The sequence below is a fragment of the Hippoglossus stenolepis genome, chromosome 20 (assembly GCF_022539355.2).
Source record: "Hippoglossus stenolepis isolate QCI-W04-F060 chromosome 20, HSTE1.2, whole genome shotgun sequence".
Taxonomy (NCBI): Eukaryota; Metazoa; Chordata; class Actinopteri; order Pleuronectiformes; family Pleuronectidae; genus Hippoglossus; species Hippoglossus stenolepis.
In genome coordinates this window covers 19,380,274-19,399,512 of record NC_061502.1, presented here as the reverse complement: position 1 = coordinate 19,399,512, position 19,239 = coordinate 19,380,274, and the positions used below count along the sequence as shown (strand labels likewise).

General features: G+C 39.9%; 4 protein-coding genes across 4 annotated transcripts; 3 read left to right on the top strand and 1 right to left on the bottom strand.

Moving 5' to 3' along the window:
* The first annotated feature begins 56 nt into the window (after positions 1-56).
* LOC124851186 (zinc finger protein 227-like) lies at positions 57-4,981 on the top strand. Its single transcript, XM_047337990.1, has 3 exons — positions 57-407; positions 1,152-1,577; positions 3,662-4,981. Exons 1-3 carry the CDS (start codon positions 236-238, stop codon positions 4,675-4,677), a joined length of 1,614 nt encoding a protein of 537 aa, XP_047193946.1. The 5' UTR covers positions 57-235; the 3' UTR covers positions 4,678-4,981.
* A 479-nt stretch (positions 4,982-5,460) lies between these two features.
* On the top strand, positions 5,461-9,564 carry LOC124851188 (gastrula zinc finger protein XlCGF28.1-like). The gene is made up of 2 exons (XM_047337994.1): positions 5,461-5,740; positions 7,109-9,564. Exons 1-2 carry the CDS (start codon positions 5,722-5,724, stop codon positions 8,455-8,457), a joined length of 1,368 nt encoding a protein of 455 aa, XP_047193950.1. The 5' UTR covers positions 5,461-5,721; the 3' UTR covers positions 8,458-9,564.
* A 1,139-nt stretch (positions 9,565-10,703) lies between these two features.
* LOC118099174 (oocyte zinc finger protein XlCOF6.1) lies at positions 10,704-13,923 on the bottom strand. Its single transcript, XM_035143513.2, has 2 exons — positions 13,711-13,923; positions 10,704-12,602 (listed from the first exon to the last, which is right to left on the bottom strand). Exons 1-2 carry the CDS (start codon positions 13,790-13,792, stop codon positions 11,419-11,421), a joined length of 1,266 nt encoding a protein of 421 aa, XP_034999404.2. The 5' UTR covers positions 13,793-13,923; the 3' UTR covers positions 10,704-11,418.
* Positions 13,924-13,953: 30 nt separating this feature from the next.
* On the top strand, positions 13,954-18,143 carry LOC118099172 (zinc finger protein 112). Its single transcript, XM_035143511.2, has 3 exons — positions 13,954-14,586; positions 14,903-15,328; positions 16,974-18,143. Exons 1-3 carry the CDS (start codon positions 14,415-14,417, stop codon positions 17,843-17,845), a joined length of 1,470 nt encoding a protein of 489 aa, XP_034999402.2. The 5' UTR covers positions 13,954-14,414; the 3' UTR covers positions 17,846-18,143.
* The last annotated feature ends 1,096 nt before the right edge of the window (positions 18,144-19,239 follow it).

Sequence of the window (19,239 nt, the reverse complement as noted above, 5' to 3'; positions counted from 1 at the left end):
ATTAGATATTTGATGATATGAAAGACGTTGAAACGTCGTGATTGACAGCAGAGACTGACTGGTGATGAAGATAAAAAGTTGACCCTGTCTCTCTGTCGGACCTTCACAGTGTGACACCCACCGGAAGTAAACAGACAGCACCAGCAGCGTTAGCTAGGTGCATGTTAGCAGTTAGCTGGAAGACGGTAGTGTGGTCGTGTCTCTGGTAAATATTCAAGTAGTGGACGGAGCAGTGATGTCTTCGGCTCAGTATTTGAGAGAGTTTATCAGCGAGCGACTAACAGCTGCTGCTGAAGAGATATTCACAGTCTTTGAAAAAACCATCGTCCAGTACGAAGAAGAGGTCGCTCGTCAGCGCAGACTGCTGGACACCGTTTTGAAACCTGAAATAAAGCTACACAGGATCGGTCAGTACAACCAGAGTGTGGCTGACATTGGACTTGTTTCTCTGTGTTTGCTCCAGCCAGATAACAGTCGACCAGGTCTCATCTATAAACCTGACATCATATGGAACCTGGATTTCTCCTCGTCAAACCAGGCCTCCATTAAAGATGATTCCAGGGAGTTTGGAAACACATCTGCAGATTGTGTGAAACACTGATTGTGTTGGTGAAAATACATCATGAGATTTCACAGTTTTCTCCACGTGTAGAGAACATGGAACCAGGTCGTGACATAAGGAACAATAGACTCAGATTGGTCAAGTCAGGACTAGATTATAACAGAGAAGCAAATTACTCTTTAGAACATACTTTCATCTTTGTGACACATTTATTCTATTTTGAAATAAGGAAGCTCATTTTCTTTCATAACAAGAGCACATCACACCAGGTCCTGATCAATAACATTTCTACTTAGACTAGTTCTTAATACAGACCCTCCATGTGGTCTGGATGGAGAAAACACTGCGTGTTACTTTATTTTGTTGCTCTCATAAATACAATGGTATTTATAAAATTAAAAGTTAATTTCAACAACATAAATGATTGAGTGACACATTAAACCCTCACACAACAGTATGTGGTGCTAAAATGTAGAAGCAGTTAGTATTGTTACTTATCTTTCACAGTAATTTTCAAATCTGAAACTAAATTGTCTTTATTTTAACCTCACAGTTTTAACCTCTGTCTTGTGTCTCTTTGTTCCTCCAGAGCTCCCACAGCAGCATGTCTGTAAGGAGGAGGAGGTTCTCACTGACCAGCAGCTCTGTCACCAGGAGAGGAGCTCCAGTCTGGACCAAGAGGAACAAGAACCTCCACAGATTAAAGAGGAACAGGAGGAAATGTGCACCAGTCAGGAGGGAGAGCAGCTCGTACTGAAGCAGGAGACTGAAACCTTCATGTTGACTCCTCATTGTGAGGAAAGTGACCACAGAGAACCAGACGGTGAGCACCAGCTCCTCTCTCACAACTCTCCTGTAGCTGAGAGCCAAGATCAGAACAGAAGAAAACATTTGGATTCAGGATCAACAGGAAATGAAGAACCAAACCCACAGAAGAGTTTTCATAAAAACAGGAGTCACGGTAACAATGTGGACAACTCTCCCAAATCAGAGTTTAACTCTCATACTCACACAGGTAAAAAGTCTTTAAAATGTGACACTTGTGGAAAAACTTTTGTTTATAAGTATAATTTGAAGATTCATCTGAGAACACACACGGGTGAAAAACCTTATTTATGCAAAATATGCAGGAAAAGATTTGGACGTAGTGATGAATTGAAAGTTCACATGAGAATTCACACTGGTGAGAAGCCATATTGTTGCCAAACATGTGGTAAATGTTTTGTAAGTAGTGGTAATTTGAAAGTCCATGTGAGGTTTCACACTGGTGAGAAGCCATTTTCGTGCAAAATATGTCAGAAAAGTTTTGTGAAAAATGGTGATTTGAAAGTCCATGTGAGGTTTCACACTGGTGAGAAGCCATTTTTGTGCAAAGTATGTCAGAAAAGTTTTGTAATGAGTGGTGATTTGAAAGTTCATATGAGAATTCACACTGGTGAGAAGCCATATTCTTGCCAAACATGTGGGAAAAGGTTTGGACGTAGTGATGAATTGAGAGTCCATATGAGAATTCACACAGGTGAGAAGCCATATTCTTGTAAAATATGTCAGAAATGTTTTGTGAAAAGTGGTGATTTGAAACTCCACATGAGGTCTCACACTGATGAGAAGCCATATTCTTGCCAAACATGTGGGGAAAGGTTTGGACGTAGTGATGAATTGAAATTCCACATTAGAACTCACAGTTGAGAAGCCACATTCTTGTGAAACATTTATGAAATGTTTTGGAACTAGTTGAAATCCTATCCCATTATGGGGTAAAGATTTTATTTGACACATTTGGAAATCATACAAGATGAATTTGTCTTTTAAATTTATGTTGGAGTAGTTTTCATTACATCCAATTGATATACATATTTTGCCTTCAAATGTGAAACAAACTGGTGTAGTAGATGTAGTGGCTCTATGAAATGTGCCACTTAAAGAAACTTGTATTTTATTAACTAGAATATTTCTTTCAATGCTGGTTCTTCAGACTGATGTTCCCGATTTGATGTATTACAACTAATAGAATCTCATTGTAAATTCCAACATTGGTGTGAATCTACAGAGGCGGGTTCCCACATCTGTCAGAAAGGGGGCACTATAAACATTTGAGATGTGAAGATAAAAAGCTGACCCATCAAAGTGGACCATATTCTTGACAATGTGGGATTTTTGGCAGTTTAGTAAGTCGTAGTTATTTAAAACTCCACATGAGAACTCACACTGGTGAGAAGCTGTACTCCTGCAATATCTGTGGGAGAAGATTCACACAGCAGAACACATGAGAGAGCTCTTAGTGAATAACTAACGGTGCAGATGAGAAGAGAATGGTGAGAATTCCTTTCACTGCAACACCTCTGGGTAAAGATACTTTTCTTTGACACATTTGGAAATCATACGAGTTGAACGTGTCCTTAAAATGTATATTAATGATAAAAAAAAATTTAATCATTATTGTTGTTGTTGTTGTTATTAAATAAAAGAAAAAATAATGTTCTCTTCCGGAAGTTTACAGACAGCGCTAGCAGCGTTAGCTAGGTGCATGTTAGCAGTTAGCTGGAAGACGGTAGTGTGGTCGTGTCTCTGGTAAATATTCAAGTAGTGGACGGAGCAGTGATGTCTTCGGCTCAGTATTTGAGAGAGTTTATCAGCGAGCGACTAACAGCTGCTGCTGAAGAGATATTCACAGTCTTTGAAAAAACCATCGTCCAGTACGAAGAAGAGGTCGCTCGTCAGCGCAGACTGCTGGACACCGTTTTGAAACCTGAAATAAAGCTACACAGGATCGGTCAGTACAACCAGAGTGTGGCTGACATTGGACTTGTTTCTCTGTGTTTGCTGTGTTTGTGGTCTGGATGGAGAAAACACAGCGTGTTACTTTATTTTGTTGCTCTCATAAATACAATGGTATTTATAAAATTAAAAGTTGATTTCAACAACATAAATGATTGAGTGACACATTAAATCCTCACACAACAGTATGTGGTGCTAAAACCGGAGGAGCCGTTAGTATTGTTCCTTATCTTTCACAGTAATTTTCAAATCTGAAATTAAATTGTCTTTATTTTAACATCACAGTTTTAACCTCTGTCTTGTGTCTCTTTGTTCCTCCAGAGCTCCCACAGCAGCATGTCTGTAAGGAGGAGGAGGTTCTCACTGACCAGCAGCTCTGTCTCCAGGAGAGGAACTCCAGTCTGGACCAAGAGGAACAAGAACCTCCACAGATTAAAGAGGAACAGGAGGAAATGTGCACCAGTCAGGAGGGAGAGCAGCTCGTACTGAAGCAGGAGACTGAAACCTGCATGTTGACTCCTCATTGTGAGGAAAGTGACCACAGAGAACCAGACGGTGAGCACCAGCTCCTCTTTCACAACTCTCCTGTAGCTGAGAGCCAAGATCAGAACAAAAGAAAACATTTGGATTCAGGATCAACAGGAAATGAAGAACCAAACCCACAGAAGAGTTTTCATGAAAACAGGAGTCACAGTAACAATGTGGACAACTCTCCCAAATCAGAGATTAACTCTAATACTCAAACAGGTAAAAAGTCTTTCAAATGTGACACTTGTGGAAAAACTTTTGCTCGTATGTATAAATTGAAAATTCATCTGAGAACACACACGGGTGAAAAACCTTATTTGTGCAAAATATGCAGGAAAGGATTTGTACGTAGTGATGAATTGCAAATCCACCTGAGAACTCACACAGGTGAGAAACCATATTCTTGCCAAACATGTACAAAACGTTTTGTAAGTAGTGGTAATTTGAAAGTCCACATGATGTTTCACACTGGTGAGAAGCCATTTTCGTGCGATATATGTCAGAAAGGTTTTGTAAGTAGTGGTAATTTGAAAGTCCACATGATGATTCACACTGGTGAGAAGCCATTTTCGTGCGAAATATGTCAGAAAGGTTTTGTAATGAGTTATGATTTGAAGGTTCATATGAGAATTCACACTGGTGAGAAGCCATATCCCTGCAAAATATGTCAGAAACGTTTTGTGAAAAGTGGTGATTTGAAAGTTCATACGAGAATTCACACTGGTGAGAAGCCATATTCTTGCCAAACATGTGGGGAAAGTTTTGGACGTAGTGATCAATTGAAACTCCACATTAGAACTCACAGTTGAGAAGCCACATTATTGCGAAACATTCATGAAATGTTTTGGAAGTAGTGGGATCTTGAAAGGCCAGATGATGGCTCACATGTCAGAAGCCGTACACCTGCATTTTCTGTGGGAGAAGTTTTAGAGTTACACAATGGAAATTGTACATTAGCACAACTCATGTAGTAGATGTAGTGGCTCTATGAAATGTGCCACATAAAGAAACTTGTATTTTATTAACTAGAATATTTCTTTCAATGCTGGTTCCTCAGACTGATGTTCCCGATTTGATGTATTACAACTAATAAAATCTCATTGTAAATTCCAACATTGGTGTGAATCTACAGAGGCGGGTTCCCACATCTGTCAGAAAGGGGGCACTATAAACATTTGAGATGTGAAGATAAAAAGCTGACCCATCAAAGTGGACCATATTCTTGACAATGTGGGATTTTTGGCAGTTTAGTAAGTCGTAGTTATTTAAAACTCCGCATGAGAACTCACACTGGTGAGAAGCTGTACTCCTGCAATATCTGTGGGAGAAGATTCACACAGCAGAACACATGAGAGAGCTCTTAGTGAATAACTAACGGTGCAGATGAGAAGAGAATGGTGAGAATGCCTTTCACTGCAACACCTCTGGGTAAAGATACTTTCTTTGACACATTTGGAAATCATACGAGTTGAACGTAACCTTAAAATGTATATGAATGATCAAAAAAATATTTAATCATTATTATCGTTATTATTATTATTACTGTTGTTATTCAATAAAAGAAAAAATAATGTTTCTCCTCCGGAAGTTTAAAATGCACCGGAAGTAAACAGACAGCGCTAGCAGCGTTAGCTAGGTGCATGTTAGCAGTTAGCTGGAAGACGGTAGTGTGGTCGTGTCTCGGGTAAATATTCAAGTAGTGGACGGAGCAGTGATGTCTTCGGCTCAGTATTTGAGAGAGTTTATCAGCTGCTGCTGAAGAGATATTCACAGTCTTTAAAAAAACCATCGTCCTGTACGAAGAAGAGGTCGCTCGTCAGCGCAGACTGCTGGATCCGGTTTCTAAACCTGACATGAAGGCACACAGGATCGGTCAGTACAACCAGAGTGTTCCACTTGTTTCTCTCTGTTTTCTCCACTCAGACATAACAACAGACCGTCAAACCTCGACTCGATGAACAAATTGACTCCAGTTGCTTTTTATTACTGTTTCAAGTTTGTGAAATCTCCATTCTATTTGTGATAATGCAACTAAACCGATTTCAAATCTAAACCACATTAGACCAGGTCCCAATAAGCAACTTTGTTTGTGTCAGATTTTCGAAGATCGATTTCACTGTTTGGTTCTATACTAATTTGGTGAATGAAGGTCAACATCAAGACATTTTTAAGATGAATGCTCCTTTATTGTTGCTCTCATAACATCGACCAAAGTTTTCACAAATATGAAAATGACAATATTTGGTACCAAAAATAGCAACTTAACTTTCCCCTTAACCGTCCAATCTGAAACTCACTGTCGTACCATCATTTTTCTATCATCTCAATTTTAAAGCAACTTGACATAATTTCCCCTGAGCAATGAGCAGTGACCGAGAAGAGGATGAGAGTAAAACTAAGAGCCATTATGGACGAACCCTGTCCTGAACGGAGGCAGCTCACGTTCAGCCACAGGCCCTACGGTCAAACACTGAAAACTATATCTCAGGGAAGAACTGCTGCACGGTTTGTACTCAGTATATTACAAAGAATGGACAAATTGCACATGACCACAACTTGATCTCCATAAAGCATTATTTCAGTTTTTTCGTATATAACATTTCTATTTCTATTCATACTATTATTCTTACTATATTTTCCCCTTCGTGTCTACTTTCTCATGCCGCTGTGTCATTTGGTGAATATCCTCTAAGGAGGATAAATAAAGGTGCATCTTATTTTGACAGCGCCCCCTGCAGCCACGTATGTTAACTAATGGTGTTGGGCGCCGTGTCCGAGCGATAAAGTGATTTTCATGTGGAGAAAAACCAAAGTCTTTCACTGTGTTGAGTGAAGCTCTTACTGTGTGATCCCATTCACTAAACTGAAACACAACAGAACGGTGGATATTACCGATGATGCCTGAACCAGAAGAGCTGTGGCTGCAACAAATCCACCAAACTGTTTAGAATTCTTCCTATTTAAAAAAAAAATGTCCCGGATTATTGGAGATAAACACTTGTTTTTAATAATTTAACTGATTAACAGTTCAGCATTTCTCACAGTCAGAGATTAGACTCGCTCCCTAAAGTTACACAGAGCAAGAACGACCATTTAGGGTGAAGATTGGGAGTCATGAAGAGGCTCCACTATCCCTTTTCTAAGTCACTGAACCACCAACTTCATTTTAAAGTTTCTATTTGAAGGTAATAAGTTGGCTATTGTTGCTCTTACTTATCTCTGGTGTCTTTGTTCCTCCAGAGCTCCCACAGCAGCATGTCTGTAAGGAGGAGGAGGTTCTCACTGACCAGCAGCTCTGTCACCAGGAGAGGAGCTCCAGTCTGGATCAAGACGACCAAAAACCTCCACAGATTAAAGAGGAACAGGAGGAAATGTGCACCAGTCAGGAGGGAGAGCAGCTCGTACTGAAGCAGGAGACTGAAACCTTCATGTTGACTCCTCATTGTGAGGAAAGTGACCACAGAGAACCAGACGGTGAGCACCAGCTCCTCTCTCACAACTCTCCTGTAGCTGAGAGCCAAGATCAGAACAGAAGAAAACATTTGGATTCAGGATCAACAGGAAATGAAGAACCAAACCCTCAGGATAGTGTTTATGAAAACTGGAGTCACAGTAACAATGTTTACAACTGTCCCATATCAGAGATTAACTCTAATACTCAAACAAAGTCTTTCAAATGTGACACTTGTGGAAAAGCTTTTGTGTTTGAGAGTCACTTAAAAATACATCTGAGAATCCACACAGGTGAGAAGCCATTTTTATGTAAAATATGTGGAAGAACATTCAGTACCATGTCCACATTAAAAAGGCATATGACAACTCACACAGGTGAGAAGCCATATTCTTGCAAAATATGTCGCAAAAGTTTTGTACGCACTGGCGTCTTGAAAGTCCATATGAGGAGTCACACAGGAGAGAAGCCGTATATTTGCAAAACATGTCAAAAATGCTTTGTAAGTAGTAGTGATTTGAAAGTCCACATGAGAACTCACACAGGAGAGAAGCCTTATATTTGCAAAATATGTCGCAAATGTTTTGTACGTAGTGGCAACTTGAAAGTCCACATGAGAACCCATACAGGTGAGAAGCCATTTTCTTGCGAAAACTGTGGGAAAAGCTTTAATCACATTTCAGCATTAAGGGAGCATAGGAGATTACACACAGGCGAAAAGCCGTATTCTTGCAAAATATGTCAGAAATGTTTTGTTCGTATTTGTGATTTGAAAATCCACATGAGAACTCACACAGGTGAGAAGCCATATTCTTGTAAAATATGTCGGAAAAGATTTGTTAGTAGTAGTGATTTGAAAGTCCACATGAGGCGTCACACTGGTGAGAAGCCATATTCTTGCAACACCTGTGGGAAAACATTTATAGTGAAGTCAGGTTTAAAAAGTCATATGAGCCTGCACACAGGTGAAAAGTTGCATTCTTGCCAAATATGTGAGAAAAGTTTTGTAAGTAGTAGTGGTTTGAAAGTCCACATGAAAATTCACACAGGTGAGAAGCCGTACTCCTGCAATACATGTGGGAAAAGATTCTGTCGTTCGTCAGACATGAAAAGGCATCTAAAAATTCATACATCTTAAAGATCATAGAGCTTTCAGGCTTATTGAATAATTGATGGTGCACATGACATCGCACTGGTGATAATTCATATCACTGCAACATCTTGAGGAAAAGATACATTGAAGTGACACATTTGGAAGTCATATGACCTGAGATCAAAAAGCTCAGAGATCTCTAACAGGTCAGAACTGTTCCTGATTTAAATTTGGTCATTTTCGCCTTCAACACAATATCTTTTTTCCAGACACAGACCATTCCCAGTGTTTCTACTTAGAAGTCTGAATCTTTAAGCACATCATGCACCATAAGCAATTCACAAGGCTGGGGCTGGGAGCCAAATCTGTAGAGTAGGGTCAATTCCGCCAATACGATTTGTTTGAATCCACTTTGAATGAGAACACCATGATGGAGCATGCAATTACGCCACACTTCAGTTCTGCGAGCTTTATGTTCTACCTCAATGAAGCAGAAAACATAAGGCGTGTGAATATACAAAAGTTGATGGTTTCTTTTTCTATTAATATTAATTTGTTATTATGTTATAAGTGTTTAAAACAGTAATTATTTATGGTTTGTATGAATATCTCCCAAATCTTGGAAAAAAATTGCGTGCGTATCCTTAAATATATAATGACATTTTAAATGCTTTCCTGTTTTATGTCAGGTACGTGACTGGTTTGTGAAATCTATGATGTTGATGGCGATAAACTTTGGTTCTGTTGGGTCTTCATTCCAAGTACAGACTTATCTTTCTAGTTTACTATGATCTGGGATACCTTTTTTTTATCACATCAAGTTCACACATTTTTTAAATTCAAATGTGAAACACAAGTTGTAGATCTAGGTTTTATGAGATGTGCTTTATGAATAAACTTAATTGCTTTTGTGACAAAAGTTTGACGGCAAGAATATTGCTTTCAATGCTGGTTCTTCAGATTGATGTTCCCAAACGTATGGACTGAATCATTCGAGGAAGTCTGAGCATCATCAGTTTAAGTGGTAGTAATGTATCTGCAATAAATTCTTCCATCTCTGCTCATATGTTTTAATGCTAAATGGATCGCTTAATAACTCGAAAAGTCATCAATAAAATTCAGCAGGAGAGAAAATAAAATAATTAGAAATTGGTCTGTCCGTTGGTTGGTTTGTCGGTGGGATTATGCAATAACTGCTGAACATATGTCCACAAAACTTGTTGGAGGGACTGGACATGGGAAACCTTTGACATTTTTTGACATACATTTTTTTAATATAAAGTAGCGATTTAGTAGCACTTCTATAGCACTTTGTAGTTTGAAGAAAATTGTAGTTTCTTGATTATTTTTGTTCTGGGTTTGTACCCTCATGGGTGAATGCACTTATTGTAAGTCGCTTTGGATAAAAGCGTCAGCTAAATGTAATGTAATCTAATTTTAAACGATTTCCCAGATAATAATTAATGGATCTTAATGAAAGAAATCTGGCATATTTTTGGGACTGATATTTAATTTATATGTAGTTTCCTCAGGGGACTGTTTAGACTTTGTGGAGGTTTGTGCCAGTCTAGATTCTATGAAATTAAGCGACTGGCAGCAGAAAGAATCGCGCCGATGTACTGCACATTGATGTCGTCCTGTGTTCTCTGTATCTTTCATGATGTTAGTTCTGATTATTGCTTTAGCTTCAGGGAAATGTCCATAATCTCCTGTGTGTGTGTGTGTGTGTGTGTCCTCTCCTCAGCCACTGTTCCTTATGTTCAGGCTACGTATGCTATGGTTGACTGGACCCTAGAATCCTTGATCTTGCTGGCCTTTTTCTTTTTCATCTTCCTGAGGTGCTCGGAATTTGCCCAGACTCCATCTTTCATCCTCTTCATTTCAGTCTATTAGATATATTTCCGTCCATTACTCTGATCCTATCACATACGTGCTCAGACTGTCTTCTCCCAACTACATTCTCTGCCTCAACTCCTGTCTCAGCCCATATGAGCCACTGACGAAATACATCAACATATTTATTTATAGATGTAAAAGCCATTGCTATTGCTTTGATGCTGCAGTAGTCAAACCGGTCATTGATCGCAGGTCTTCACAAGCATGAAATTCTTGGCTCTGAGTTTCCCTGTTATAGTGGATGTTCCCATACACTCATGGTTGTATGTGAGCAGTGAAGTAAAAGTAAAGACTGCATAGATGAGCCCTCAGACTGATGGTGCTCATATTTATCCTCATTATTCAATCCATCAATTTGGGATAATCAGTTTGAAGAACCATCATTGAGAGAAATATTCTGTCAAAATTCTGTTTTATTCATATGGTATATTTCATATAGCCAGAAAGAACATCTACTACAACTTGTATGTTTTACATTAGAAGACTGAAATGATCAAAATTGTATCAATTTGATGTAAAAAATACACTAATTGACAGGATGACCTCACAGTACCACATAATTTATCATCTTCAATATCACAGACTTTATACATTAAATAACATTTTCAATATAACAATCTTTATATTACATATGATTGAGTTTGACATAGTAAAATAAAAATCATTCAAGAAATTTACATTTGATGGAAATATCTTTCCAAGATTTGTTAAAAAAACAACAAGAAAAGCGCTGATCTCCAACAACAACTTGTTCCAACACAAATCCAATTTGGTGCTTGGTAGGACCAACACAATTCAGTTGGTACTCATAAAAATTGAGTCCGACCAATGTGTACTTTTGGGGGGGATTTCAGGGAGCGTTCAAAGTGTGGCAGGAGCATTTGAAAGAGTGTTTTGCTGCACAACGTGACTACTTCACAGGGAATGGGTCCAAATTTAAATCAGAAACAGTTTTGCCTTGTTAAAGGTTAAGTCTCTGATCTTCGTGATCTCCCCTCATATGATCCAAATGAGTCACTTCAAAATATCTTTACCCCAAGTTGTTGCCATGTGAACTGTGGACTGTCATTTCACAAAGACCGAAAACTCTCACATGTAAGTACACAACTTTTAATCTGTATGAACTCTTACATGCTTTTTCATGTCTGACAACTGATAGAATCTTTTCCCACAAGTGTTGCAGGAGTACGGCTTCTCACCTGTGTGAGATCTCATGTGGACTTTCAAGATGCTACTACGTGCATAACTTTTCCCACATGTTTCACAAGAAAACGGCTTCTCTCCTGTGTGCACACTCATATGTTTTTTCAAACCTGACTTCTCACGAAATCTTTTCCCACATGTGCTGCAGGGGAACGGCTTCTCACCTGTATGAGTTCTGATGTGGACCTTCAAATCATTAGCACATACAAAACCTTTCCCACATGTTTCACAAGAAAACGGCTGCTCTCCTGTGTGCATGCTTATGTGTTTTTTCAAACCTGACTTCTCTCTAAATGTTTTCCCACAGAAGCTGCAGGAGTAAGGCTTGTCACCTGTGTGAGTTCTCATGTGGACTTTCAAAACGCCTTTACTTACAAAACATTTCCCACATGTTTCACAAGAGAACGGCTTTTCACCAGTGTGTACACTCATATGTTTATTCAATGCGGAAATGTCACTGAAACTTTTCCCACAATTTTCGCAAGAATATGGCCTCTCACCTGTATGACTCCTCATGTGGACTTTCAAGACGCCACTGCGTCCAAAACTTTTCCCACATATTTTGCAAGAATAGGGCTTCTCGCCTGTGTGAGTTGTCATATGCCTTTTCAAACTGAACACAGTAATGTATGCTTTTCCACATATTATGCATAAATATGGTTTTTCACCTGTGTGGACTCTCAGATGTATTTTTAATTGATACTCATACACATAAGCTTTTCCACAAGTGTCACATTTGAAAGACTTTTCACCTGTATGAGTATTAGAGTCAATCTCTGATTCATTTCTTGATGATCCTAAATTGTTTCTTCTGTTCTGATCTTGACTCTCAGCCACAAGAGAGTTGTGAGAGAAGAGCTGATGCTCACTGTGGTAAATTCCCTCATAATCAGGAGTCAACATGAAGGTTTCACTCTCCTGCTTCAGTACGAGCTGCTCTCCCTCTTGACCGATCCAGATTTCCTCCTGTTCCTCTTTAATCTGTGGAGGTTCTTGTTCCTCTTGGTCCAGACTGGAGCTCCTCTCCTGGTGACAGAGCTGCTGGTCAGTGAGAACCTCCTCCTCCTTACACACATGCTGCTGTGGGAGCTCTGGAGGAACAAAGAGACACAAGACAGAGGTTACAACTGTGATGTTTGTAAGAAAATTAAATAAAGAAACAAAAAAGTAGAATTGAGTTCAGAGTTTTCTCCATCAAGACAACAGTAGATCAGGTTTGGCTTGAAGATCCCTAAAACTAAACTCATCAAATCTAGATGATCAACAACTGCACTTCAGTCAGCTTCGAATGACACATATGATGCCCCTTTTACACAACTTGACAGTTTATTGGAGTCTCGATAATATGAATGTGATATATGTTGGTCAAAACACAATAAAGATGAAGTATCATGATCCCCTTCTCAACCCTGTGTGAGCTCTGTTCTCAAAAGGCCTGTTTTGGGGCATGTTCCTTTAAAAACTACTGAGCCACTGCTCCCACCTTCCCTCTGTTCTGTTGGGAAGGGTGGCGTTGATCTGTGGTGTGTGTGCACAACACTAAGTCTGGGAGCAGGATACTCTTATCACCATTATCACATGTACGAATTTTCACCAATCTTGGTGGGAATAGCACTTGAGGAGGATTCTCAAGATGAGTAACGTTAGGAGGTGCTCGGGTGGAGAGGGACCACAGGTGCTGTTACAGAAGCTGAGAGCTGTGAACTCATCGTGTGAACGCACACAGGAAACGCGATATCGACAGTTTGTGCTGAATCCTGCCTCCGAAGACAGAAATGAGTCAGTCAGAAGTCAATGCATCATATTGTGTGTCTGGCTGGAAAGTGCATGACAGGTCTGATACCTGCTTCAGTCTGAAGGAGAAATTCAGGCTCAATGGAAGCTAACCTGCCAACGATACAGTGCTCTGTACTTGTCTTCCGATATAAGTAAAGTTAATTTAAAACTCGCACAGTATAAGTGGAGTGGGACTTTCTCTCCTTTCCTAACTCCTTACAGCGTCTCCTTCACACCTTTCCTTGGCCTCGTCAGGTTTTCCTTCGGGGTGAAGGAACAGAGGTTAGAAAAGGAGAAGATTTTCCATCAAGACGGAGGCAACTCGCTGTGTTTCCACTGAAGCTGCAACAGGCCCCGGGTCGACTGTTCCCTGTCTGGAGAAACCTCGGAGTTCACTAGGAGCCACACTGTGGTTGTACAGACCGATCCTGTGAAGCTTTATTTCAGCTTTCATGACGATGCCCAGCAGTCTGCGCTGACGATCGTCCTCTTCCTCCGAAGACATCGCTGCGTCGTGGACAACTTGAACGTAAACCTGCGACACGATCGCACCAACGACTCCCAGCTAACTGCTAACATCCATGGAGCTAACGCTGCTAGCGCCGCTTACGCTGCTGCGCTTTGTTCGTCTACTTCCGCTGGGTGTCACGCTGTGAAGCTCCGACAGAGCGACAGGCTCAGCTCTTTATCTTTCCACCTTCAGACACGAGTCCCTTTAACAGGGCACATTTAATAAAGCCATGTAGAACATCTTCTACTAGAGATTGGGAAATATGAAACAATTCTACATTCAAATCTTACGAAACTTGATGTATTGAAAGTGGTGAAAACCGGAAACCGTCACTCATGTATTTATAAAGTTTAACGAATATAATTATCGGGATTAAAAGACGGAAAGCATAATATCACATTATACAAATGCACCTTTAAGGTGGTTTTCCAATACAAATCCAATAAACACTAGAAGAAGAAGAAGAGGACTCGGTCGGACCTTCGCAGTGTAACACCCACCGGAAGTAAACAAAGACAGCACCAGCAGCGTTAGCTAGGTGCATGTTAGCAGTTAGCTGGAAGACGGTAGTGTGGTCGTGTCTCTGGTAAATATTCAAGTAGTGGACGGAGCAGTGATGTCTTCGGCTCAGTATTTGAGAGAGTTTATCAGCGAGCGACTAACAGCTGCTGCTGAAGAGATATTCACAGTCTTTGAAAAAACCATCGTCCAGTACGAAGAAGAGGTCGCTCGTCAGCGCAGACTGCTGGACACCGTTTTGAAACCTGAAATAAAGCTACACAGGATCGGTCAGTACAACCAGAGTGTGGCTGACATTGGACTTGTGTCTCTGTGTTTGCTGTGTTTGTAGTCTGGATGGAGAAAACACTGCGTGTTACTTTATTGTGTTTCTCTCATGAATAAAATGGACTTAAAAAAGTTTCAAAGCACATAAATGATTCAATGAAAATATTAAATCCTCTTACAAAAAGATTTGGTGCTAAAATGTAGAAGCAGTTAGTTTTGTTACTTATCTTTCACAGTTATTGTCAAATCTGAAACTAAATTGTCTTTATTTTAACCTCACAGTTGTAACCTCTGTCTTGTGTCTCTTTGTTCCTCCAGAGCTCCCACAGCAGCATGTCTGTAAGGAGGAGGAGGTTCTCACTGACCAGCAGCTCTGTCACCAGGAGAGGAACTCCAGTCTGGACCAAGAGGAACAAGAACCTCCACAGATTAAAGAGGAACAGGAGGAAATGTGCACCAGTCAGGAGGGAGAGCAGCTCGTACTGAAGCAGGAGACTGAAACCTTCATGTTGACTCCTCATTGTGAGGAAAGTGACCACAGAGAACCAGACGGTGAGCACCAGCTCCTCTCTCACAACTCTCCTGTAGCTGAGAGCCAAGATCAGAACAGAAGAAAACATTTGGATTCAGGATCAACAGGAAATGAAGAACCAAACCCACAGAAGAGTTTTCATGAAAACAGGAGTCACAGTAACAATGTGGACAACTCTCCCATGTCAGAGATTAACTCTAATACTCACACAGGTAAAAAGTCTTTAAAGTGTGACACTTGTGGAAAAACGTTTGTTCATCAGTCTAATTTGAAGGTTCATCTGAGAAAACACACGGGTGAAAAACCTTATTTATGCAAAGTATGCAGGAAAAGATTTGGACGTAGTGATGAATTGAAACTCCACATGAGAACGCACACAGGTGAGAAGCCAGATTGTTGCCAAACATGTGGTAAATGTTTTGTAAGAAGTGGTGATTTGAAAGTCCATGTGAGGTTTCACGCTGGTGAGAAGCCATTTTCTTGTAAAATATGTCAGAAACGTTTTGTGAAAAGTGGTGATTTGAAAGTCCATATGAGAATTCACACAGGTGAGAAGCCATATTCTTGCAAAATATGTCAGAAAAGGTATACACAAAATGGTCATTTGAATTTCCACATGAGGAGCCACAGGTAAGAAGCAATTTTCTTGCCAAAGATGTGGGGAAAGTTTTTCACATTGTGATGCATTGAATGTTGACATGAGAACTCAGACAGGGGAGGAGCCTGCAACACGTGATAAAAGCTTCTCTTAGTTTACACACATGAAAAGTCATTTAAAGATTTATACAGGTAAAAATGTGTGTTTACAAAACAAGGATGTATATAGGTTTAGTGTTGTTGAAGATGATAAATGATCTGAGGCTGTCCAGCCATCCTGCAGCTACGGTCTTTTCACGAAACATGTCCTTTAATTCACTGTCTGTATTGTTTTTCTTACATCAAATTGTTACAATTTGTATTATTTCAGTCTGCAGAGGTGATACAAACTCGTGTAGTAGATGTTCTATGCTGCTTTATGACATTTGACACATAAATAAACTTGTATTTTAATAACTAGAATATTTCTTTTAATGCTGGTTCGTCAGACTGATGTTCCTAATCTGATGGATTGAATAATGAGGGTAATTATGAGCACCATCAGTCTAAAGGCTCATTTATATCATTTTTACCCATGAAAATAGATATGTGTATTTTAAGATGTTTATTCATCACTGCCCACAAACTACCATGTGTTCTGAACGTTGACACAGCTACATACAAACATGGCAGCAATGAAGGAGGTCTTTATAACTTACCCCCGGAATCAACATTATCCAACAATTTACCCTAAAATTACAGCTTCAAATCATGTGGTCTGGTTTCATTAAAACTATGATCATCAACGTATATTTGTCTGTCTTTTGTGACAATGTTAACTCAACGTAGCATCGTAAATAAAGGAATGTATGATTTCTGTTCTCTTATTCCACTGTTGAAAGGTTTCTGTCATTTTAGGTCGTTCTTGTCACCCAGATGAATGTTAATTTTTCCATAAAGTTTGGTTTTAATTTGATATTTGATCATATAAAAGACGTTGAAACCTCATGATTGACAGCAGAGACTGACTGATGATGAAGATAAAAAGTTGACCCTGACATTGGACTTGTTTCTCTGTGTTTGTTGTGTTTGTAGTCTGGATGGAGAAAACACTGCGTGTTACTTTATTTTGTTGCTCTCATAAATAAAACAAACTCTTACATAACAAAGCAGTTAGTATTGTTCCTTATCTTTCACAGCAGTTGTTCAATCTGAAACTAAATTGTCTTTATTTTAACATCACAGTTGTAACCTCTGTCTTGTGTCTCTTTGTTCCTCCAGAGCTCCCACAGCAGCATGTCTGTAAGGAGGAGGAGGTTCTCACTGACCAGCAGCTCTGTCACCAGGAGAGGAACTCCAGTCTGGACCAAGAGGAACAAGAACCTCCACAGATTAAAGAGGAACGGGAGGAAATGTGCACCAGTCAGGAGGGAGAGCAGCTCGTACTGAAGCAGGAGACTGAAACCTGCATGTTGACTCCTCATTGTGAGGAAAGTGACCACAGAGAACCAGATGGTGAGCACCAGCTCCTCTCTCACAACTCTCCTGTAGCTGAGAGCCAAGATCAGAACAGAAGAAAACATCTGGATTTAGGATCAACTAGTAATAAGGAATCAAACCCACAAAAGAAAATTCATGAAAACAGCAGTGACTATGTTCAAAAGTCTCCCACATTAGAGACTGACTCTAATACTTCCAAAAACAAAAAGCCTTTCAAATGTGACACGTGTGGAAAAGGTTTTGTGTATAAGGGTAACGTGACTGTACATTTGAGGATTCACACTGGTGAGAAGCCGTATTCATGCAAAATGTGTGGAAAAGCATTCAGTGACTTGTCCACAAAGAATAGGCATATTTTAACTCACACAGTTGAGAAGCCATTTTCTTACAAAATATGTATCAAACGTTTGGCAGGTGGTAGCGTCTTGAAAGACCACATGTATTGTCTCACAGGTGAGAAGCCATATTCTTGCCAAACATGTGGGAAACATTTTGGAAGTAATAAGGTCTTGTATGGCCACATGAGGATTCACACTGGTGAGAAGAAATATTGTTCGAAAAGGTTTGGGCGTAGTGAATATTTGAAAGGCGACATGAGGACTCACACTGGTGAGAAGCCGTATTGTCACCAAACATGTGGGAAAGACTTGTAAGTAATGACAAACTGAAACTCCATATGAGGACTCACATGGGTGACAAGCCGTATTGTTGCCCAACGTGTGGGAGAGGATTCACTCATTTAAAGACTCATACACGTTAAAATCATATTAATTAATTGATAGCACATGAGAAAAGATCATGCTGGGGAGAATTCATATCACAGCAACATCTCAGGAAGATACTTTGAGGTGACACGTTTGTAAGTCATACGAGGCAATTTCAAAAAGCTCAGAGACTGAACCTTTAACAAGTCAAAACTGTTCCTGATTAAAATTTGGCCACTGTCTCCTCTGAAGTGATTACTGTAATTTATCAATTGATGGACCATTCCCCGTGCTCCTGCTTTGAAGTCATCCTCCAGTCAGGTAGTGTGGTCGTGTCTCTGGTAAATATTCAAGTAGTTGACGGAGCAGTGATGTCTTCGGTTCAGTAATTGACCAGCTCTGTAACCAGGAGAGGAACTCCAGTCTGGGCCAAGAGGAACCAGACTCAGATGATGAAAACCAGCTCCTCCCTCACTACTCTCCTGTAGCTGAGAGCCAAGGTCACAACAGAATAAATCATGTGGATTTAGGATCAACTAGAAACGCTGAAACAAAAGTGCAGAAGAGTATTCATGAAAATAGGAGTCACAATAACAGTTATAACTCTCCTAAATCAGAGATCGACTCTTATACTCACACAAGTGAAAAGTCTTTCAATGGTGACACTTGTGGAAAACCTTTTGGTCGTAAGAGTAACTTACAATTATCTTAAGATCAAATCAAAGGCATTTGTTGACTCACACAGGTGAGAAGCCATATTCTTGCAAAATATTCTTGAGGAATTTACACATGAAAACGCATTTAAGAGGTCATACAAACTAAAAGAGTCAAAGGTTGTTTGGCCTTAAAGTACATTAATGGGTCACTCAGTTCCTAAAAGAGAGGTCCTGTGCACAGAAAGTAGAGAAGCTTGTAAAGCATGATGCCTTATGAGGCCATAATTATAAAGGAAGAACTGTAAAATGACATGACAACACAGCAGTGGAAAGGGTGGTTGAGTAACTGGAGGAGTTTTGATGCTGAGATGTTTTCAAGTAAATTTATTTTTCAATTATTTCATAGGAAATGTATTAGTGGGTTCTCCACAATGACAACACACGTCCATTTCTCACCAGAGAGTGGCAGCAGAGATCCTCCCCTCGGAGTAAACTCTCCCTTCACCATATGTCCAAAATTATGCAGACACCCAAACATACACAGTATCCAAAATCATTCTCAGTGTCTCAAGACCTGCAAACTACAGTTTAGCCAGTTTACTGTTGCAATAATGTCCAACAGGGACATGCGCATTGTGGAGAAGAGAGTATTCGTGAGCTTTGGTGACAACAGCTTCAGTTTTTGGG